Source organism: Lontra canadensis, unplaced genomic scaffold, assembly GCF_010015895.1.
Source record: "Lontra canadensis isolate GAN:19392208 unplaced genomic scaffold, GSC_riverotter_1.0 scaffold2, whole genome shotgun sequence".
In the NCBI taxonomy this organism is placed as follows: domain Eukaryota; kingdom Metazoa; phylum Chordata; class Mammalia; order Carnivora; family Mustelidae; genus Lontra; species Lontra canadensis.
This window is the reverse complement of record NW_022630996.1, coordinates 4,652,807-4,677,114: the sequence shown is the minus strand read 5'-3', so window position 1 is coordinate 4,677,114 and position 24,308 is coordinate 4,652,807. Positions and strand designations below refer to the sequence as shown.

Below are 24,308 nucleotides of genomic sequence, written 5' to 3'. Positions count from 1 at the left end.
CCAGCCCCATAATTGACCCAATACCAACAAACCCAGTGGACATGGAAGAGGATTAAAAAGCAAATCCTTCCATCATTTACATCTCCAGATTTAGAGCTAAGAATTGTGAGATAAACAAATGGAGTGAATTTGGAAATGATGCATCCAAGACTTACTCCTGTGACATGAAGAGTGGGAGCTATCAAAGATCTGCCTAACAAATGCTAGAGAGACATTTTCCTCCAGACACCAAAGAGGGGTAACAACTTAAGATGACCGAAACCTGCAATCCCCCAGAAAATGAACTGTCACCATTTCAGATCTTCTCGATTTTAACAATTATAGGCACTGAATGCATTGCTGGTATCATTGCAAATGGGTTCATTATGGCTATAAATGCAGCTGAATGGATTAAAAATAAGGTAGTTTTCACCTGTGGCAGAATCCTGTTTTTCTTGAGTGTATCCAGAATAGCTCTCCAAAGCTTCATGATGCTAGAGTTTACCTTCAGCTCAACATTCCCACATTTTTATAATGAAGACCTTATATATGACATGTTCAAAGTAAGTTTCATGTTCTTAAATCATTGTAGCCTCTGGTTTGCTGCCTGGCTCAGTTTCTTCTACTTCGTGAAGATTGCTGATTTCTCCCACCCACTTTTCCTCAAGCTGAAGTGGAGAATTTCCAGATGGTTGCCCTCACTTCTGTGGCTTTCAGTGTCTATTTCCCTGGGCTACAGTGGGCTCTTCTCTAAAGACATCTACAGTGTGTATTGCAACAATTCTTCTATCCCTTCCTCCAACTCAAGTAAGAAAAAATACTTCACTGAGACCAATATGGTCAACATGGTTCTTCTCTATAACTTGGGGATCTTCATTCCTCTGATCATGTTCATCCTTTCAGCTACCCTGCTGATCATCTCTCTCAAGAGACACACCCTACACATGGAAAGCAATGCCACTGGCTCCAGGGATCCCAGCATGGAGGCTCACATGGAGGCTATTAAAGCTACCAGCTACTTCCTCATTCTGTACATTTTCAATGCAGTTGCTCTATTTCTCTATATGTCCAACATCTTTGACATCAACAGTTACTGGAATATTTTGTGCAGATTTATCATGGCTGCCTACCCTGCTGGACACTCCATTCTGCTGATTCGGGATAACCCTGGGTTGAGAAGAGCTTGGAAGCAGCTTCAATCTTAAGTTCATCTTTACCTAAAAGAGCAGACTCCATGACTGACACCCACAGAGTACAACAGCACCCAGCCCAACAGCTCTACATTTCCCCCACCCACACCCCTCTCCTTCTACCTCCATTCTTTCCCAAACCTGATCCTTTTATCCTCTACCTATGTATTTGTTTAATACAGAAGGCTGATTTTCACTTTTCTCTTTTGCTTCATGTGCACAATCACAGTGATGCTTGACATTCTTTACCTGAGCCTTCCATTTCTACCTCCCCTTGCTTCATCTAAAGCAGTGATTCTATACATTAAATCTCTGGGAGAGATTTTTAAAAATACCAATGTCCAAGCCTGACCCTTAAATTAAGTCAGAATTTTTGGTGTTAGAACTGAAACAATTCTTTCAAGTTCTCGAGTGATTATTTTCTAAAACAAAAATTTTTAAGATGGTCAAACTGGCTTATAACAAGAGAAAAATTAAGACTACTTTGAAGTATAAGTTTTCCCTTATCAGATTAGCAAAGATCAGAAAGTTTGGTAACACACTATGTGTGATTATGGAGACCAGGCAATCTCATAAGTTGATGGAAATACTAATTGCTGCTTCCTCAAGTACAATTTAGTAATACTTCTGAAGGAACATACTTTTAATTGGCAATTTTACTTGGGGGAATTTATCTTATATTTCAGTACATAAAAATTGACAGGTACCAGTTATATATTGCAATATTTTGCATCTAAGATGGCCATATTCATCATTAAATATGGAACCACATTGAGGGTAGCAACCAATGTTGAATCACCAATCTATGATAAAAACTTACCCTACTTTCTCTCCCTATTTGTAATAACCGGGTTAAATTCCTCCTGAAATAGAAACATTATTTCTTTTTCTCTTCAATAAGATGCAGAGACTCTTCTTAAAGCGTCTTGTTTTCTGAACTTCTATGTCCCTGGGGCTCTAAGACAAGATAAATAAGGTAAAAGAACAAAATGTAAGGAAGACCTTGAAATTTTGAAATGTTCAACCTGGGAGAGAGATGCCAGCACTTGAATCTATTCAGGGCAGATCTGGACTTCAGGCTGCTTTATTACTGCTTTATTATTTATGATCTGTAGCGGAGAGCCACCCTGAGAGAAGAAAGGGTAAACTACCCTCCCCCATTTCATAACCAGTCTAAATCTGTAGACATGGACACCTCTAAGCCAGTCCTCACTGGGCCAAGTACTCCTCACATGTACCAGCAAGTAAATATGACTTGCTCTTGAAACCATGAAAGTCTTCCAGGAAGGAACATGACTGTTTCAGCTGTGAACATTAGATGTTCATCACTGCTTGTCATTTAATCCTTATCAAGTATTTTGTTGTTTTAAAAAAAAATGTTTGATATTCAAAATGATTTCATCCTTCCTTGTACATTAACAAATGGATTCTGGAAAATATACTGGATGCTAAGAAAACTGGTAAACTTGTTTTGTAAATATTCTCAGGGGCTGAAGACATTAAGTCAGTGAGTATCAAAACATAGTTATCAGGGTCCCTGGGTGGCTTGGTTAATCGACTGCCTTTAGGACAGGTCATGATCCCAGGGTCCTGGCATTGAGCCCCACATCAAGGACCCTGCTTCTTCCTCTCCCTCTGCTTGCCATTCCCTCTGCTCGTTCTCTCTGTCTTTCTCCCTCTGTCAAATAAATAAAATCTTTAAAAACAAACAAACAAACAAACAAACAAAAACATAGTTATAGGCAGCTGGAAATAGACCATCAAAGCCATGACCAGTGAGAAAATATTGATGGAAATGATTAGACTGCTCACTGAGCGGCTCCCAAAACCCAGTAACAGATAATTGGGGAAATACATATCACATGTCACAATTGTTTGTCACTATTTCTGGTAATGTGGCAAGGTTTATTCTCGTGTGAAATAGCCTGATTGCTACAAAGCTATCTATTAAAAGTATCTTAACTCAATGTCTGTTTTTTTTTTTTAATGAGATTGTCAATATTAACAAAAAACATAATACTGTTACTCATTTCTAAAACTCCACCCAAAGATTACAGAATTAAGAAATTAGAGTTATTTCAAATTTATTTTTTAAGTTTATTATCAAAGTAAAATATCTATTATTTTATATATTATATTATATATTATATAATATTATATTATAATAAAAAATATTTATTATTAAAGTAAAATAGCTTTTGGCAAACAGACAAGCAAATAAATCCTGAAAAGGTATTTTGTGAAAAGTAAGTCTCCTGCTCACCCTGATTTCCACTTCCCACAAGCAGCAGTTCTATTGATTTCTGGCTTTAGCTTTTGTGGTGGCTACTTTTATAGCTTCGAATACAGACACACACACACACACACACACACACACACACACACACATTGTTTTATCCATCTGTAAACAACACCCATTGACTCATCACCGTAAAAGATGAGGACAGAAGTGTCTCTTATATTGTCCTCAATTGTTCCCTTGTCCTCCTCCCAAATTTTGAGAATTGCATTACTACTTTTAGCTCTTATTCTCATTGCTTTTAAATTATTGAGTGATCATTTTACATTTCAATGTTTTGTTCTAATATTTATAGTCAATGCCTATCAACTCAGCACTAAATAGTGTTGGTGCTCCTATCCTTCCCTCTACTACTTCTCCCTCCTCTGCCTTCTAACTTCGAAAAGCAACATGCTCTTTTTACACTGTCATATGCTATTCTGTAACTGTAGTCCAGACTTCTGTGCTTTACCTTTGAATTTATTTTAAATGTAGAAAAATCGGGCTCCTGGGTGGCTCGATGGGTTAAGTCTCTGCCTTTAGCTCGGGTCATGATCTCAGGGTCCTGGGGTCAAGTCTCTTGTCGGGCTCTCTGCTCAGCAGAGAGCCTGCTTCCCCCTCTCTCTCTTCCCTGCCTCTCTGCCTACTTGCGATTTCTCTGTGTGTCAAATAAATAAATAAAATCTTTAAAAATTTTTTAAAAATAAATGTAGAAAAATCAATAAACAGCATTTCTTTCTTTAAAAAAAGATTGTATTCACTTATTTGAGAGAGGGGAAGAAAGAGAGCAGGAGAGCAGGGTGAGAAGAAGAGGAGGAAGCAGAATCCCAGCTGAGCAGGGAGCCTGCTACAGGACTCAATCTCAGGACTCTGGGATCATGACTGGAGCCGAAGGCATAAGCCTAACCAACTAAGCCACCCAGGCACCCCAATAAATAGCATTTCTAATGTTATTACTAAAGCTATTATTGAACTCAGGACCAAAAAGTGCTTTCCATTAAGTTCAATGACACAATCCATAGACCCAAGTAAAAGGAGACTATTTCCAGCATAAAAATCAGATACATTTTATTTTCTGACACTCCATCATTTACTCAATAACATGCAAGAGTTCAGTTTAGATTTATGATAATCCTGCTCAACTGCCTACCTTTATGTTGTTTAGACCACCCTCATCTCCCAGAGATAGTATATTCCTTACACCTTCTCAAAGGAATTCCGTACTTTAATCATGGTACTCTCACCTAGATATAATCCACTAAGCAATTTCCTCAGATAGGTCCTTTGGAAAATGGGAAATGTTTTCCTTTTTTCCTCACTTTTGATTGGTAGTTGATTGAATATATAATTCTAGGTCTAAATAATTTACCTTAAGTAATTAGAAGAAATTTCGTTATCTTTTCACATTTGGCGTTACTAACTGGAAGTGTGAAAGTAACCTGTGCCTTTTTCTTTTTTCTTTAGAAGTTTTTAGAATCTTCTTTTAATACTTAGTGATTTACCAGGGTTGCACAATTGCATATAACAGAAATCTGACTAAAGTGACCATATAATGCTGGTTTTTTTTTTACAGACAAGATTTTATTTTTTTCACTGTTCCAAGATTCATTGTTTATGCACCACACCCAGTGCTCCATGAAATACATGCCCTCCTTAATACCCACCACCAGGCTCACCTAATGACCCACCCGCTCCTCTCCAAAACCCTCAGTTTGTTTCTCAGAGTCCACAGTCTCTCTTGGTTTGTCTCCCCTTCAGATTTCCCCCAATTCACTTTTCCTCTCCTTCTCCTAATGTCCTCCATGTTATTCCTTATGCTCCACAAGTAAGTGAAACCATATGATAATTGCCTTTCTCTGCTTGACTTATAATGCTATTTTTTAATATAACATGAGTTCTAGAGGCTGAAAAAAATTGCTCTAGGAAGTCACCAATGACCCAAGATCTTTCAAGCTTCCTCTCCAGACAAATCATGCTGCTTAAGTTCATATTCATGGTCACAGGATGGCTGCTACACACAGGCATCACTTCTACATTCTAGGCAGAACTGGGTCATACGGACACCCCCACAAGGAAATTTGTAGAAGTTATTTTTAATTTAAAGTGCACACTTCCACTCTAATCCACTCCAAACAAAATCAGGGTACTAATAATGAGGAAGAGGGAAGAATGATCTTCTCTGAAGATACAAGTTCAATTTTTTTTTAAGTGTTCTTCTTTGATTTTTATTTCTTCAGGGGTCACTTATTTTGAATATTTATCTTGCTCTTTCTCTTTTAGGCTATGAATTTTGCTCCTATTTCTGATAATCCTTGATTGCTAATTCATGAAGGAAAATGAAAAGCTGCCTTTTCAAAAAATAAGTAAGAATTATTTCCCAGTAGGACATTCTTTTGAATGGAAAGGCTGATTGGGACCTCCGTTTTGCAACTGGGCCATTCAGTTCATCGGGATTAGCTTCTGATGGTTTTTTTTTGGGGGGGGTGGGTTGAGGTTTTTTTGTTTTCTGTGTGTGTGTGTGTGTGTGTGTGTGTGTGTTTTAGGTATGTGGGTAAAAAATCAGACATTAGCCTAGAAATCTAAAATGTCATAATAACAAAAGAATTTACTCTCTGCAGACAACTGCACTGGAAGCCCTAGTTCTTCCTTGGAAATGTGTTCAATTTCTCTAAAAAAGAATTGTCAGTATGGGGGCTGCCAACGGTTCTGTGTGCAGTGGTGGGAAAGGGTTGAAAGGAAACACTGAAGGAGCTACATGACAGACAGAATTATAGCAATGACTCTGGTTTACACCCTGCCTGCCTCACTCCTACTAGCCAAAGCTAAGAAACATACATCAAGGGACCTCAAGACTATCAGCAAGCTGATCAGCCACCACATTCCCAGAGGTCCACCATGTGCATATTCTGAGTATCCTCTATGTCACTTCATCCAAAATATGTTTTCGTTGTTAGTTCATATCCAAGAGATGCGATGAAATCTCTAGTCTGCCCTTGGCCATCCCCATACCTCTTTCTTAATTATTATGGGATTATGATATTTTTTCTCAATGGAGTCTCAGAAGAATGGGAACTTAAGTTCATTTGTTTGGTCTAATATTTTAAATCAGAACCCTTATGCATAACTTTCTTTTTTTATTACACCTCTAAGCCTATTTCAAAGTTCAATCTTTGGTGCCCACAATGTTTTATCATGGACAATCTTGAATTGCCCAAATCTTAATTAAGGGTCATAAAAATCCCTGAAACTGGTTTTCTACAGGAGATTTCTGAACTGGAACATTAGCTCTATGGATAACAGGCTTATCTTATTTTTGTTTTATGCTAGTGTTTTACTTACCTGTTAAGAGACCTGCTAATTTTATTATGTGACTGACACTTTGGGAAGTTTATCAGTCCCTCCAATTGATTAAACAGTTGCCAGCACCCAATTCCTTTTTCTTAATGATTTCATGGAAAATTTCCAGAAAGCTTAAATTGATGAAAGCTGATTATTGGGCTAGAAATGAGAGACTTCCATCAATAAATTAAGTGGTCAGTATACTTAAAATAAAGGAAAATATCTATATGGACCTCCCTGCATAAACTCCACACAGCTGTATGCATGTCCTCACCATCATCTTCAGAATTTTTTCATAAGAACAAACACAGAAAAGATAAAAGCAGGATTTAGTCTATCCCAGCCAACTCTAACTTGCCTGCCAAGTAGATAAAAAGATATGGTAGCTGATTCCCTGGGAAGACTTGTGCCTGTATCACCATGGAGACACTACTCCAACCATCAAATAATGGGATTCTGTACAACAAACATAACTGAACACAAAGATGGAGCTGCTAGCACCAGGAGAGTGAGCAAGAGAAGGGGCAGGCTAAGGGAGAAGAAAGGGTGCCAGGCTGAACATAGGTGTTACAGTGAGAGGAAAGGGAGTTGCAGCAGTGACTGTATAGGGGAAAGACATGTATATGGGAAAGACTGTATATGGTGACTGGTCACTTGGCTTGGAGAACAGCCCAAATCACCTTCCTTCCATGTTTAAGGAGTAGCCAGGCTCAAAGCAGGAGAAAAAATCTTGAGTGGGCTGAGTGTAACATGAAATGAATGAGTCTACCCAGAATTATGTTTTCACCCACCAGGTGAATTGGGGGAAGGGGGGCCATGCAGCTATTAAACTAATTACTTTTATTTAATTTTTTAAAGATTTTATTTATTTGACAGAGAGAGAGAGAGCAAGAATGGTGGGGGGGGGCGGGTGACAAGCAAATGGAGAGGGAGAAGCAGGCTCTCCACAGAGAAGGGGGAGCCTGATGTGGGACTCAATCCCAGGACCCCAGGATCATGACCTGAGCCAAAGGCAGTCACTTAACCAACTGAGACACCCAGTCACCCTAAACATAATTACTTTTAACATACAAGTTGTTCTTCATTCCCTCGGTTTGCAAAGTTTAAAATTCATTCCTACTTTATGTGGGAGCTCACCCAGATTTTAAAATATCTACACAGAGCATATAACTCCACATAAGCCAATTCTAACCCTGGACTGGAATTTGGAGTATAAAAGCATCTCCAGGCAAGGCCCAGCACCAGCAAGAGAGGAGACTAGAGACTGAGAGGTGGTGAGAACAGAGGAAATGGGCTCTCAGGCACCACCACTGATGTCAGAAACAGGGATGAATTCTAATGAAACTGACTTTAAGAGAGAACAGAATGCTTAAAATGCCCTCGGAGGTCCAAGATGCGTTTCTCTATTTCTCCCTACATGCTCTCCCTGAACAAGTCCCTACTTTCTCATTGTTCAAAAAGCCAATGTCTTCCAAATTTGTGCCTGTCCCTATCTCACTCCTGAACCCCCAGCCCTCTCTATCTCCAGAGTCCCCTTTCCTTATCCCCTTTTTGGTCCAGATTTTTGCTAAACTAATGACTCTGTCTCTAACTATCCTCTGCAAATGAAAGCTCTTTTGGTTTTAAGAACTATTATGGACTGGCATTTATAGCTGAGATTAAAAATAACCTTCACCAGACTGCCTGTGTAAGATGTGATTTCCTGAGAACCTGCAGGCCTTGGGAATGCAAATCAGAATAGGATCCAATTGCCACCAACACTTACCAGAGAAAACTGCCATTTGCATCTGCGCTCCAGATCCTGGATGGCTACAGATAAATCAGTGGCTCATTCAAACCAGAACCAGGCACAGATTGAAAGCCCTGGGAGAGGTAGATTTGGAAGGAAGAGTGAAAAGGACACAGCTCTGGAAATTGGGACTGATGAGTCCCTATCACCGCCAAAATAGAAGGCTGGGCAGTAAGTTCCCAGGTATCTAACCCTAGGCTGACCCTGAATGTTATGGACAGCATTCCTTCTGCTTAGAGAGTGTGGTTTCCAACCGCTAGCCCTCCCGCGGCACCCAAGGATAAGTTCTTACACTTGTGTTAAGTACACTCTTTCTAAGGTCATCCTTGCCAGTGGCCTGGATACATTTTCAGGCCTGGAGAAAAACAGAAGTGATTTTACTGGAAACATGGCAATATCATATGATAGTAATACCTACTGCGGGCACAAAGTAGAAAAAAGTGTCCAGTTTTATCTTGATTGGGAAACAGATTTTCCTGAAATTACTTCTCTCCATATGGTAACTCCCTTCCCATAAACCTGTATCTGGGTCCCTAAATATCACTTTATATTATATTATTATGATATGATATATATAATATGATATATGTTATACATCATATTATATCATAAAATACCAATTAAAGGATCAAAAGCTGTTTCCCTTAAGATTCTAATCTCTCAAATTCTGTGCTGGTTTCCTTGAAAGGACTTTGTGACCTCTGTTCTGCTGCTTCTCCAGTCTCTATTAAACCTTCCCCATTTAACAATGCCACAAAGGTTGTCTGTATTGGTCTAGAATAAGCTATGCTATGCTGCAGAACACATGACCCTAATGCCTTTGTTTTTGGGGAACACACTGAAGTAGTTACAGATGAAGAGGCATCATATCTGCAGCTTTCTCTCAAACAGTTCAGAAAAAAGTTACTTCATATATGTGTGTGTGTGTGTGTGTGTGTATGTGTATGTATATATATATATATATATATAGAGAGAGAGAGAGAGAGAGAGAGAGAGAAAAGAAGCAATGCAGTAAAATGGCAATATTTGGGCAATCTGGGTAAAGGGTATACAAGAATCCTTTGTGCTCTTCTTACAATTTTTCTAGAAGCCTGAAATTTAGTCAAAATAAAAGTCAAAAGAAAGAAAAATTACCTTAGCAGCACAGTGAACTTTAAAGGAAATATCTATGAAAATATGCTCCATAAAATGCTGTGTAAATGTTTTTAAACTAAAAGTTATACTATTTAAGGTATCTGCTTAAATTCATTTTCCTTAAAAATTAAAAAAAAAGTTTCAATGGCTTAAGAAAAAACACATTAAAAAAAAGAAAGAAAGAAAGAAAACACACATTGATTCCTTGCACATTCAAAACCCTCTGCAGGTCCAAGGACTCCAAGGGTAGCAGTTCTCCACACAGTGTCTCAGGGATCCAGGCTGCATAGAGCTAGTGAGCCACCATCACAGACAAGGCTCCAAGGTTTACCTCAGCAGATGTAACTTGTGAAGCTGTCCCACTTGCTTCTTGGTGCCATAGGGAGGATGTCACACATCACCTTCCACTCATAGCCCACTGGCCAGAGCGAAACATACAGCCCCAGCTGACTGGGAGCAGGCAGGAAATACAGGGAATGTCATGCCAGATTTGTGGAGCATTCTTGTCTCTGCTCCAGGATCTCCTTGAACTCCCATTTTCTGCTGAACAAAAAAACACTTTCTCATAAAATGTGAAGAAGAATGGGGCTCAGACTGTGACTGTTTGCTAAGTAAAGTGAAATAACAAAAAAAAAAAATTGAAGGAAAGGGAGAAGAAAGGTATCTTACATGTCTTACTTTATACCCTCCTTTCTCTTCTTATTGGCTTCCCAGTGCTCCAGCCTAGACTCCCTACCTGACTTCCAGTCACAGAGAGGAGGTAGCTCTGTATTCTTTAGGGATCACCCAGACTATTGCCACACTTCCTCAGAAATGTGGTGGCTTACACTTGTCAAGATAGAAAATGTTCCTCTTGATCATGGGGATCAAAGACTTCCGGTCTTGACTAGAGAACAAATGAAGATAGCATTAAGGACAACGAAAGGCAAATAGTAAAGAAGCAGCATTTAAGTGTTTTCAAGATCCACAGATATTGATCAATGCCCACTTTACACCTAGATTCTTCACATTTAATATTCGCAACATCTCTTATTTACACCCATCCAAGTTCCAGCCACCTTAGAACAGACCCATTTGAAAATCATAGTACAGAGCCAAAGGCATTTGTGAAATGAGACCAAAGCAATCTCTCTGGGGATCACAGGATATAGACAACCTCCCCCTCAAAAAAACCAAGTGCAGAGTACAAGGCTAATAATGCCCAGCATGCAGACAGGGGAGAACAAGGCTCCAGGGAGAGGATAAAGGGACCTTAAGGCAGGCCAGTAAATGAAGCAAGCATAGGCTCCTTGGGTTTAACTGCGCTTATGCCCCCAGAGACAGGTGTTTTGACAGCTCTTGGGAAAGATCTGCATTACCTGGGTCCATGAGCTCACAGGTCACAGGAGCATTTCTCAGCCTCTCTCAGAATAAGGACAGCTCTACGCCCCCCTCCCCACCAACCCACACCTTAAAGATCTGGCACCAAAGTACTCTCCTTGCTTCTTCTGTCATAACTCAAAGGTTTAGAGTTCCCTGCACAGAGCTAACCTTCTCCATAATCTTTTGTGCTACTTCTGGAAGCAAATCCATGTGACAGAGCATGGAAGCACATTCAGAAAGGCAAGTCTTTATTTCCTCCTTCCTTCTGTCCTTTGGTCTACTCTTCCCTCCATTTTCCCATCCCTCTCTCCTTTCTTTCCCTCTTTCCTTTCCTATTTCTTTCCTTCCCTCCTTCCTTCTTTCTCTCCTTCCCTTTTTGCCTTTCTTCCTCCCTTCCTTCCTTCCAATTTTCCTTCCTCCGACCTTTCCACCTTCCTTCCTTCTCTTCTTCCTTCAACAGATTACTTATGGAGAGCCTCAGATGTGGCCAGGGACAATCTCTTTAATTTAGAAAATGAATCTTTACTATATTCAGCTTAAAAGTAAAAAGCACCTGTACCCAGGTGGATTGCTACAAATACATGGAGAGAGACAGAATCCAGCTTCAGTGGGATACTTCTGTCCACTTCTCTAAGGAAAAAGAGGAAAAATCCAGGGTTTTTTTGTAGCCAGACAATCCTGGGTAAGACTTTGGGCATGAAGACAGCATGAGGGAAGCACATAAACAGCATCTGACTTCCAAGATGTACAGAACCTGGAGTAGAGTTTTAAAAGTTCATTCCTATTTATCATCTAGAGAAAGGTGAAATTCTGCTTAAGGCCCTGCCCCCTCCCTATCTCTCCCCATGTGAGTCTTGAGTGTGGTTCCTCTCTCTGGACCTGCAGCTCTTTTTAGGGGTGGACCCTCTTCTCCTGCTTCATAGCTCCCTGAGGTCCTGTACTGACATGGAAGACACTAAGTACCTAGTTGCATTACTGAATCACCTTCTTCACCAGCTCCACTTTATCTTGATGAGTCTACCCCACTCAGACACATCAGTGACTCTTTTCCTGCATAAAACACACACCCGGGGGCAACCTGGGTGGTACAGTCGGTTAAGTGTCCCACTCTTGGTTCAGCCCGGGTCATGATCTCAGGGTCTTGAGATCAAGCCCTGCCTCAGATTCTGTGCTGAGTCTGGAGCCTGCTAGAGATTCATTCTCTCTCCCTCTATCCTCTCCCCACTTGCGCATGGACACTGATGCACTCTCTCTCTTTCTAAAATAAATAAGTAAATCTTTAAAAAACATACACACACACATTTTTGGTGCTCCATAATCTCCCCCCCCTCCAAATTTTTCTTACCCCTTGATAAGTATGTCATTCTTGTATTCTTTAAATGGTCAATATAATCATATATAAATAAACCATATATAATTCAAAATTAGAGGTAATTTTTGTTTTAGCCTGATTGGCACTCAAAGTTTTGAATCTTTGTGTGTGGCCTGCTCCACTGTGTGTCCATGTCCCAGGAGAGAAGGAAGCAGGCTCATCCAACCATGAAGGGAGAAACCTGTGTTTGGATATTTAATTGTTGTCCTCAAGAAACCCATGAAAGTTTTCCAGTTACAGTTTTAGGGTTCAGGCAGGCCTTACACTGACACACTGGGAAGCACTTTAAAGTCTGACTCAGAGCTGTATCCCTCTCCATGCAAGGGCCATATGCCCCAGCTCCTCTTGTGAGCACAGATTTGAAACACTGTCTGCTAGATCTTACCCACACAAACGTTGGTAGTTACCAGCCCAGGTCTGTCTACCTTTTTCCCACTCCTTTCTCTCCTTCCTCTACCTCTCTCCTCAAATTTCTAGGCAAAAGCAAGATCATCCAACATTCCTGGGAGAGTCATGGGTTTCCCGAGGCACCCACATCTCTTGGCCTGTGGGTACAGACACATTCAACACTCTGCCACCTCTCCCCCTCTGAGAAAAGGATCCTCTCAGTCATGGGGTGATGCAAAGAATTTTGAAATCCTCTCTCCCCCAAAACCCTCTTGTAGCAGGTTTATCCAATAAACTGGATTCTATGAGGGGCTATGAGCTGTGACCTTTCCCTCTCTCCATCACTGCCTTCAGTTTTACTGATTAACAGACTCTTTTCTAGCCATGAGTGACCTTCCAGGTAGAGCCGTGGCCTTCCAGACAAGTGGGGAATTAAAATAAGATATAATAGGTACTTATGTGTTTGTCGAATGAATAAGATTCCAGTTTTGTTTAGAAACAACGGTCATTGTCTGTATCTAGACCTCCTAATTTTCCATTTTTAAAAAAAGTTCCATCCTACTGTAATCAAAATCATTATCTCCCAAATGATCTCGAGGTCTCTCCCCAGCTAGACCTGAGCACACCTCAGCATTCGGTTCCAGTGATGGGGAGGGGTAGGGTGAGATCTCTTTTTCTCACTTTCTTTTCCCACTTGCTCAACTGCTTCTAGCTCCTGGGAGGAGGCAGTGGGAGAAGGAAGTAGAAAGCCTAGGGTCTTACTTAACTAGTGCTGGTACATCTGGCCACTCAGTGTCATCTGGTTGGCTTAGGGCCAAATACTGACTGTGGTACACAGAATGCCTTCTCTAAAGATGTCCACATCCTAATCTGTGAAACCTGTGAATACATTACCTTCCATGGTAAAAGGGACTTGGCACATGTGATGAAGTTTAGAACTTCCAGATGGGAAGATGAACCTGGACTACCCAGGCAGGCCCAATGTAATCAAAGTGTCTTTATCAGAGGGAGGCAGGAGGGCAAGAGTCAGAGAAGATGTGATGCCATTGCTGGCTGGGAGCAGGGAGTCAGGAACAAGAGCAACATTGAAAAGCTGGGAAGGAGAGGCATTTTCCACCAGAGCTCCCAGAAGGAATGCAGGCCTGCCAACACCTTAATTTTAGCTCAGTAAGACCCGGGTTGCACTTCTGACCCCCAGAACTGTGAGATCAGAAATGTGTTGTTTTAAACCATTTTTTGGCAATCTATTGTAGAAGCAATAGGATACTGATATGCTGATGTGTGGTTCTTTGTGGGGTTTCTTTGTGGGGCTCCTTCTCAACCAGGGTCAATTTTTGACAGCACCCTCTCCACGGAACATTTGATAATGTCTGGAGATATTTTAGATATCACGACTGGGGGAATGTCAGTAGCACCTAGTGGGTGGAGGCCAGAGATGCCGACTATCCTACAATGCACAGACAGGCTCCTACAACAAAATATCAGACCCAAAATGTCAAAGTAGACACTATAAAAGTAGCGTCAAGGTTGAAAATCCTGATCTAAAGCAGGCAATGAGTTCTTTGGCCTCTTGTAATCTCTCCTGTCCAACAGACAGTATCTCCCCCACTTCTAAGAGAGTCCTTTCAATATAGCTTGAGCCTGATTCACTTTTACATTCACACCAGCAGTGTATGAGCGTTCCAATTTATCCAAACCTTGTCGACAATTGTAATTGTCTTTAGTTTTGCCATCCTAATAGGTTGGATGAGATGTACTTTGATTTGCATTTCCCTAATAACTAATGGTGCTGAGTGCTTTTTTCATGAGCGTATTGGCCATTTGTGTATCTTCTTTGGAAAAAAGGCTATTCAAATCCTTTGCCCACTTTTTAAATGGTCTGTCTTTTTATTGTTGAGTTGTAGCAGTTCTTTCTGGATACTAAACTCTTATCAGATACAGGATTTGCAAATATTTTCTCCCATTACATGACTTGTCTATTCGCTTTCTTGATAGTACCTATTGAAACACAAAAGTTTTTAAATTTTGAAAAGTCCAATTTCTCCATTTTTTCGTTGTTTATGCTTTAAGTGTCATATCTGGGAAGCCACTGCATAGTCCAAAGGCACAAAGATTTATACTTCTGTTTTCTTCTAAGAGCTTAATAGCGTCAAGTCTTCATTTCAGTCTTTGATCCATTTTGAGTTCATTTTTGTATATGGTATGAGGTAGAAGTCTAACTTCATTCTTTGGCATATAGATATTCAGTTGTAGGTGTTCAGTTTTGAGAGGACTATTCTCCCCCCATTAAATAGTCTTGGCACCCTTGAAAATCAATTCTTTACTTTTTTATGGTAGCTATTATCTGAAATTATATCATCTGTTTACTTGTTTATTTTCTGCTCTTCCCAAACTCTCTCACTCCTTTTCCCCTCTTCTCCTTCCCGTCCCCTGCCCAGCAGAATTAAACTGCAAAATTCATGAAGACAGGAATTTGTCTGTTTACTATTTCTCTCCAGTGTCCCAGATACAGTAGGTAATTTTATGTTTGTCGAATGAATAAGATTCCAGTTTTGTTTAGAAACAGTGGTCATTGTCTATATCTAGACCTCCTAAGAGCAGGAACTCATTTAAGGGGGGAAGAAAAAGGTTGGTGACCACTGGGCCTAAGTGAGCTTTCATCACCCTTTCCTGGATTGGATAAGAGCCTAATTAGTCAGGTAATTATGCATTAGTAAAGAGAGAGCCTGCTGAGAAGTTAATAGAAATCCAAAGGCAGGGGCGCCTGGGTGGCTCAGTGGGTTAAAGCCTCTGCCTTAGGCTTGGGTCATAATTCCAGGGTCCTCAAGCCCCACATTAGGCTCTCTGCTCAGCAGGGAGCCTGCTTCCTCCTCCTCTCTCTCTCTCTCTCTGCCTGACTCTCTGACTACTTGTGATCTCTATCTGTCAAATAAATAAATAAAATCTTAAAAACAAAAAAAGAAAGAAAGAAAGAAAGAAATCCAAAGCAAGTGTAAAGGGACCACCCAAGAAGCATTACCTGATATTCCAGTAATGAGCACAACAGGTGAGTGGCCTTAGGCAATTCTCCTCCCTGCTTAAGGCCTGCATTCTCTCATCCCCAACACAAGCTCTTGAGTCACCTGTAGTATTGGTATTCTGGTATTCTGATGTTCCAGAGTCTTTAGAAATAGGCTATGTAGGCAACTGCAGTTAGTCTATTTAAGGGATACAGTTTTTATTTGCAACTTATCTTTCAAAAATAAATATTAACCAAAAAATTGCTTTATTAAGAGACAATGTGAGTTTCCTCATGAAAACTGTCTGGCCATGACCACAACTTTGACCCTGAGTATAAAGATTCAGAGGTCTTCCTGAAAGTGGGTGGAGAAAACTCTTAGCAGATTGCCCAAAATAGAAAAGGTTTTCAAAGGTTTGCTAGATGCTCCTATTTAAAAAGAAAGAACATGCCCGCCCACTAGTGGAAAAATTAAGTAATTGCCCTATTTTCCACGGATTCCCAGGCTCCACCTTATGGCTGCTAAGCTTTAGAGCCACTGCGTATCTGCCCACACAAGACACACATTGAAGCGGTCACTGAAAACTCCAGGGTCTAAAGAAGCCAGGGACATAAAAGTCTATGGGTAAACATAGAAGAGGGAAGAAAAACACAACAAGTGCCAGGAGCATAATCAAACTTTATTTTTCTGAACTATGATTATGACCATAGCACATAGTGCATGCACGTATGATATTCATGATTGCAACATAAATTCAAAATTGGGGGAAAAAACATAAAACAAATATTTTACTTTTAACATTTTCTATCACAACTTCTTAATTTTGTTTTGGAACAAGAAATCTGAGGCTTTTTCTTTAGCCTGTCATGGTTAAATCTTGTCCCAAGTTCAGTGCCAACGCAGAATTCATCCTTGACCAGTAGCCTCAACTAGGAGGGATACTTCAATAACTGAAAAGAGCTGTTCACAAATGTAGGCATTTCCAAAGATTGTTTTAACAATCTTCGCACAATTGTTCAGATAGTTACAGGAGTTTGGTGTTCTGGTGTCCCTGTGCTTAATGTCCAGTCGTGTATCTCACCGTAGATCACCTTCCACACTGCAGGTATGAAGAGATAAAGGAGCACCGGGCAGGGGGAGGTCATCTTCACAGAGCTGGAACCAATAACCTACTTGGCATGCCATCAGCCTTCAGACTAACAGAATTCTCATCGCGGGGTTCAGACCATCAGTTACAGTGCTGGAACTAATTCTAGACCAGAAAAGAGGACCAAATAACACTATGCAAGATAACTTTCTCATAATGTTTTAAACTACAGTGGATGCCTTTGCAGGGCCTTCAAAGTGTTAGCCAATTATGTGATAACAATCTTCGCTGCTTAGCATAAGCAGAGATTTTATTCCTCAGTGATGAAGACAGGAGCTCATTTCAACAGTTTAACACCTCTCCTTGGCTTCTGTGCCGGCTGAGCCTCCCAACCTATGTGCAGTGAGCAGGCCGCTGTGTTAGGTGCCCGATTCATCCAACAGTGCCTGCGACGCTCCATGCCCCAAGCCCCAGGGGAGATCCAGCTTACAGGTAGTAAGCTCTGTGTCTGTGATGGGTTCCACTTATAACTTCTAACAGAAAGCAATTCCTGCTGAATAATGCAAATGAGTAGAGGTAAAGTTGTGTCCTTGCATGACTTGCCACATGGAATTTAAGTTTTACTGCAAGTCCAATATTAGCACCATCTATCCCAGGAACATCATCTATATTAAATTTTTTGAAAGTTTCCTCTGTTACAAAAATGAATTTCTTAATTACTTCCTAGTGTTGTGCCTGTCATGGGCACACTGTCTAAAATATTTTCAGTCATATAAAAATTCTCAAACCCACAGTGAATAAATAGAGCTAATTATTACATCTAAGTATTACTAAATATGTACCCTCATCAGCTGCAAAAGCAAATGTCACAATGTTTAAGACTTTTTTCACACAATTTTTCTTTTTAATTTCTCAGCCATATTTCTAGTACATTGAGCAACAGTGTTTCTGATTACACTTGTATTTGCACATGCTTATATCTTTTCAGGACCCACAATTTCCATCACATTCAAAAGACACTCTTTTACAACTTGCTCTCTGTGAAGAAGGTCATGTCCTGGCAGATTTTTCACTGAAATAAATAACTGCATGTTTTATTAACGACCAAAACAAACCTTGTTGACTCTTCTGTCTCTTTGCAGCTCATTAGGATTTGATCACATCTTTTCCACATCCCTGGTCTTTGTGCTTATGGTGGTTTGCTTCATAATGGCATCATAACGGCTGTTCTTGTACCTTACATCCTTTGCCAAATAAGCACATAGGAGTGGTTTTCAGTTTATAAAGTAGAAACCTATGACTCTTTACATCTATGTTCTTTTACCTCCTTTTCACAGAGATCTGAGAAATATTTGCTTTTCTAATACTTTACAGAAGTGACTTTCACAAGGCAAAAACTCAGTTTTGCAAAATATTGTAACTGTTCTCTGAAATTCAACCTCTGGATCTGATCTCCCTCTACCTGATGGAAGGACATGTCCTCAGTCTTATCCAGGAAGTCATTCAGTCATACAGCCATGCTGAGTGCATGGTTCCTGTTGTCCCAGAATTGGCCTTAGAGACCATACCGTAAACCATGGGGGTAAATAACCCATGCCCATAGTGGTTCTCAACTCTCCCCTGCTCCCACTGGAATTGCAATGGGGAGCTTCAGAGATGCCAACACTTAGCTTTTCTCCAGAACAATTACTCAGAATCTTTGAGGATGGGACATGGGTATGGATATTTTTTAAAGCCTCACAGTGTTAGGGAACTCTGGTATATACACAAGGTTGAGAAGGCCAGATCTAAAACAGGCAGCCAAGGATGGGGCTAGATATTGACCTGCAAAGCTTATCAAGAGGTGGCAATGCCAGCTCTACTGTAACCAGTGGCAGCCCGCAGTCTAGAGCTAGACTTATCAAAGTAGGAGGGAAGGGTTACTGGAATAAATAAGGACTGACTCCAGTGCTGCCACGGAGCCCTCTAGAACTCCCACATGCTTCTCATGCTACAGCCAGTACACAATGCTTGGCCCTCAGAGGCACACATGGCCAGATGGTGTCAGGACAGCAGTCGCAACCACAAGAGAATGCATTTAGCGCAGCAGCCAGTAAAATAAAGAGATAAAATAAATCTGTCCCCTCTCCCACAGCAGCACCCTGGAAGAAGAAGAGGAAGAAACAGGTGTCCCAGACCCATCCAGTCCCCCGATCTGAGCAAATGGGGTCTCAGCTCAAAATGTGCTTGGGTAAAAGGGAGATGGTAAAGATTCAACCCATACATGAAACCAAACTGGATCAAATATTAATAACCCAAAAAGACCAGAAAAGATGAAATCTGCCCAAGAAGTCACTGTGGATTGGGAAAAGGAGAGTCAGCAGCACAGAGCAGGGCGCTATGATTAAAGGAAAGAATCTTGGTCAGGTTTTATCCTGCTCACTGAGTTCATACCACCTTAGGAGCCAATTATACTTTAGTGTTTTCTCAGTCATACCAGGTTTAAACACTATGATTACAAGATTTTCTCAGGATTTCTCCTTCTTGTCCTCCAGGAGGTGACATCCATGTTCCATGATCATCAAACGGAAGTGGAGGGAGGTGGGGAATGGGGAGTCTCTTCCTTGGCCATTCCTCTGTCCTTGCACTGGCTTCATCTGAACCCAAGCTTGCAAAGCCTCCTGGCTAAGACCACCACACACCCCTTTAGAATCCACCAACTCCCTCAGCAAATTTCCAAACCCTTTGTGTGAACACAAGGAAGGTTTAATGACTGTCTCGAGTATGCCTGGGGAGACTCAGGAGCAATCCTGCAGCCCCACTCTGTCTTTGCCACCTCATGCAGCCCCATGGTATGCGCCACACAAGGTAGGATGTGGGGTCACTTTCATGGAGATGTTTCAACATACTCCAACTCATCTCTGCACTTCTCACCCCTCCCCAACTGAGAAAGCTTCCTAGTTTGCATGGCAGTGCTTGAGAGAGAAGTTAGAGGAAATGATTTCCCTAATAACATATTCTTCCAAATCTGATCTATGCTACAACAGCACCAAATTTTTGAACCCAATAGCCAAGAATATGAAGCCTTTGGTCTTTGGTTCACCCAGGAGAATTTCCCTAGAATAAAGGAGACTCCATTCTAGCTCCCTGAATGAGAAATGACCACAGGCTAAAAAATGAATTGGCCCAACATCCCTATTAATATCACACCTGCTCACCAGGCCCCACTGCTCTTGCATATTAGAATAGAGGAAAACGTGAATGATCATCAACAGAAGATGGTACCAGAACAGCAGAAATCAGTTATGTGCAAGAACTTTAGGAAGAAATTATTTATCAAAAACTTACATAAGTTGAAACAAAATACACAAAAAGATGAGTTTGCTGCATTGGAATTCGTGAAAGCTGCTGATAAATACTACTCTCAGTTATTTTTTTAAGGACTTGTTTATTTTAGAGAGAGAGTGAGAGCAGGGATAGGGGCGGAGGGAGAGGGAGAGAATCTCAAGCAGACTTCCCAATGAGCATGGAGGCCAACTTGGACTTGATTTCACAACCCTGAGATCATGACCTGCACAGGAAACAAAGAGTCCAACACAGGGCACCTGGGTGGCTCAGATGGTTAAGCGTCTGACTTCAACTCAGGTCGTGATCTCCAGGTCTTGGGATCAAGCCCCATGTTGGGCTCCCAGCTCAGTGGGGAGCCTGCTTCTTCCTCTCCCTCTGTCTTTCCCCCTGCTTGTGCTCTCTCTCTGTATGTGTCTCTGTCCCTGTATCTCTCTCAAATGAATAAATAAAATCTTTTTAAAAAAAAAGAAAACAAGAGTCCAATGCTTAACCAACTGAGCCATCCAGGCACCCCAATACGACTCTCTCTATTAGTAGAAGTAACTGAAGTTGATTCTCACTGGATATGTAGAACTTGTCAAGGAATCTTGTTTCTTCTTTCTGGCTATTATGAGTAAAGCTGCTATGAACACTTGTACAAGGCTTTGTGTTGACATGAGCTTTAATTTCTTTTAACTTTTTTTCATAATTTTGCAATATATTGCTTTCTCTGGTGTTATTTTTACACAAACATGATTTAATAATAAAAGGCAACTTTATGATAAAAATATATCTCTGACTTTAATTTGAAATAAAATTAATTTTGGGAGGGAAATGCATTTTCATCATCTCTACACTTCTATTATAGAAGTTGTAACAGGGTGGCTCAGTCCACCGTGATGGAAATCAACACAGTGTCCAACTCTTGATTTCTACTCAGCTCCTGATCCTCAGGATTGTGAGATCAAGCCCTGTGTTGGCTCTGCTCTCAGTGGGGCGTCTGCTTGAGATTCTCTCTCTCTCTTCCTCTCCCTCTGCCTTCCCCACCCCCACTCATGCTCTTTCTTTTGCTAAAATAGATTTCTTTCTTTCTTTCTTTCTTTCTTTCTTTCTTTTTCTTTTTTTAAGTTATAACAGGGCTATCACACTGGCATGAAGCCTCAGAGTCAAAAGATACTAGGAATTGGTGGATACTGTGACAAACTAAAAGTACACATATACTTCATTTAAATGTATAACCATTGTTCCACTTCAACCAATTCACCACACAGCCCCAAAATTGCCCAATCTTCTAATTTTTCAAGGACTGATTTTTTTTGTGTGCATATATGCAATCTCCTAAATTTAAATGTTGACCAATAAGAAGTATTAAGCACTGGTGGGCTAATACTGTCCAGGATTAGGCTGTACAAAATAAAACACAACCACAGGCCAGATTTGGCCCAAAACTCATTAGTGTCTAGCTAAGATTTCGGTTCTCAATCTGGTTATGAGCAATACGAACTACTTTTAGCTTTTTAAAAATACAACCTGCCTGGGCCCTATCTCAGATCCTACCTTACTAGATCTGGAATAAGTCCCGGGCATCTGCATATTGTTTGAAAATGCCAGGGCTCAGAGTGTTTCACAGTGTGAAGAAGTAGGGAATTAAATTTCAAGATAACAGTGTTTGGTCACATGTGCAAGTTCAGCACTATGTTCAGAACACCCTGTCACTTTCCCAGGGTGATTCTACCTGTTTCAGCTTTCAAACACTGATGTGCATATCAGTAAATTATAATTGTGATACACAGGCAAATAATGAAACTGTAACAAGGCAGTTTTTCTCATCTCTAATTAACCTAAATAGCATCAAATTTTGGTTCTTCTTGTTTGGGTACATTATAATAGCTGAACTTTGTGAAGGAAACTTAATTCTAAGTAAAAATGTCCATATACAAGCTGATGGGAATTTCTTATTCGTAAACATGCTAGCTGTAGGATAAAAACAACTCCACAAATAAGAGAGAAAATAAAGGAAGCCGGAGAAGGCAGATCAAAGGAGCTGTTGCATTTTAAAGACAATTTAGCAGGTAACAGGTCTTGTGAGATGAGTACAAAGGCATGGGAACAGTTAAGATTCCTAATCTGGGACTCTTGCCTGTCACGTGAATATGGGCTTAAAGTAAATAAGGTAGAAAGATGCTGTGATAGGAACCTCTTCCAAATTTTTTTCCAATGAGCCTCTGCAAGCCCAAGGCAAATGGGTCTTTATGAAAAATGGAGACCGCCAGTAACAAGATCCTTCCATCATTTGCATTTCAAGCCTCTGACTTGTAGTCAGTCATGCAGCAATCAAATGAAGAAAAACTGGAAATAACCATTAACTGGAGGAAGAATTACAATAACACTGAGTGAGGGTCAGAAGTTTGCAGAACAGGTACCAGTCCTTGGTGTGGAAACCTGAAAGTGAGGGCCAAAGAGAATGGCCACGGTGAGCACAGATGCCACAGATAGAGACACATCCAGGTTTAAAATCGTCCTCACCTTGGTGGTCTCTGGAATAGAGTGCATCACTGGCATCGTTGGGAACAGCTTCATTACGGCTATCCATGGGGCCAAGTGGGCCAGAGGCAAAAGACTCCCTGTCAGTGACTGCATTCCGCTGATGCTCGGCTTTTCCAGGCTCTTGCTGCAGATCTGGATGATGCTGGAGAACACTTACAGTCTACTGTTCCCAGTCACTTATAACCAAAACACAGTGCTTATACTCTTCAAAGTCGTCATCATGTTTCTGAGCTATTTCAACCTCTGGCTTGCTGCCTGGCTCAGCATCTTCTGTTGTCTTAGAACTGCAAACTTTGCTCACCCTTTGTTCTGCATGAGGAGGAGGAAAATCACAGGGGTCATGCCTTGGTGTCTGGGACTATCACCGTTCATCTCCTTATACTTCAGCTTTCCCTTCTCTATAGATACCTTCAAAGTGTATGGAAGTAGTTCCATTCCTGAGAGGAAATGGTAGTAGAAATGGTAGTAGTTCCATTTCCACTGAGAGGAACTACTTCTCTGAGACCAATATGGTTAACCTGGTTCTCTATAACCTGGGGATCTTCATTCTTCTGATCATGTTCATCCTTCCAGCCACCCTGCTGATCCTCTCTCTCAAGACACATACTCTACACATGGAAAGCAATGCCACTGGCTCAAGGGACCCCAGCATGAAGGCTCACATGGGGGCCATCAAAGCTATCAGCTGCTTTCTCGTTCTCTACATTTTCAATGAAGTTGCTATTTATTTCCATGTCCAACATCTTCAACGTCAACAGTTCCTGGAATATTTTGTGCAAAATCATCATGGATGCTTCTCCAGCTGGCCACTCAGTGCTACTGATCTTGGGTAACCCTGAGCTGAGAAGAGCCTGGAAGAGGTTTCAGCACCATGTTCATCCTCACCTGTAAGAGCAGACTCTGTGACTGGAACCCAGAGAACCACAGGACCTGGTTCAACCAGTTCTGCCTCTCCCCACCTAGACCTCTCTCTTCACCCATCTCTTCTGCCCTAATCTTGCTCTGACACTTCTCCTCAGGTAACTGGGCCCTTTCATGAAAGGGACGCTGAATTTTTAACACAAGATTCTAAGAAAAAGTAGCTAAGCAACTCTAAGATGAATCTGTGAAACTTCTCAATCCATGCTCATTCAACTCTTGCCCTGAGCTCCTCCTTGCATCTCCTCCCCTGAGCCTGAAAGGAGAGGTTGGCCAGACATCTCCATTTGCCTGGGATGATCTCAGTTTGTGCCTGTTGTCACTGAGCACCCTTTCATTCTCAAGGATATCTTGGTCTGGATGAAAAATTACATGGTCACCCTAGTTAAGGCACCCTACTGATCCACATTGAAGAAAAAGGAGGGCTAGTGATGAGTGTAGTATGCAATCCAAGAGGTAGAAGGGAAACTGGAATATAGGGAAAAGGGATTCTGGAAAGAAAGGCTGGCCAGAATTCTCAAACGCCACAGAGACTTTAAAGAGAATGGAGGCTGCATACACTATTAGTGGCATGACAGGTGGTATTCCGATTGCAGAAGTTTCCGGAGAAGGTGAGGAAAA

At 41.0% G+C, this 24,308-nt stretch overlaps 2 protein-coding genes across 2 annotated transcripts; both read left to right on the top strand.

The window, feature by feature from the left end:
• The first annotated feature begins 251 nt into the window (after positions 1–251).
• LOC116872127 (taste receptor type 2 member 39-like) lies at positions 252–1,227 on the top strand. The gene has a single exon (XM_032865170.1). It carries the CDS (start codon positions 252–254, stop codon positions 1,182–1,184), a length of 933 nt encoding a protein of 310 aa, XP_032721061.1. The 3' UTR covers positions 1,185–1,227.
• A 21,459-nt stretch (positions 1,228–22,686) lies between these two features.
• On the top strand, positions 22,687–23,696 carry TAS2R40 (taste 2 receptor member 40). Its single transcript, XM_032865163.1, is given in 3 exon segments — positions 22,687–23,232; positions 23,234–23,487; positions 23,489–23,696. Coding segments are annotated over 3 exon segments (972 nt in total). The 3' UTR covers positions 23,661–23,696.
• Positions 23,697–24,308: the final 612 nt, after the last annotated feature.

Bases quoted from the DNA above. Each gene is read 5' to 3' on its own strand.
- LOC116872127 (XM_032865170.1), top strand. From the start codon at position 252: ATGACCGAAACCTGCAATCCCCCAGAAAATGAACTGTCACCATTTCAG.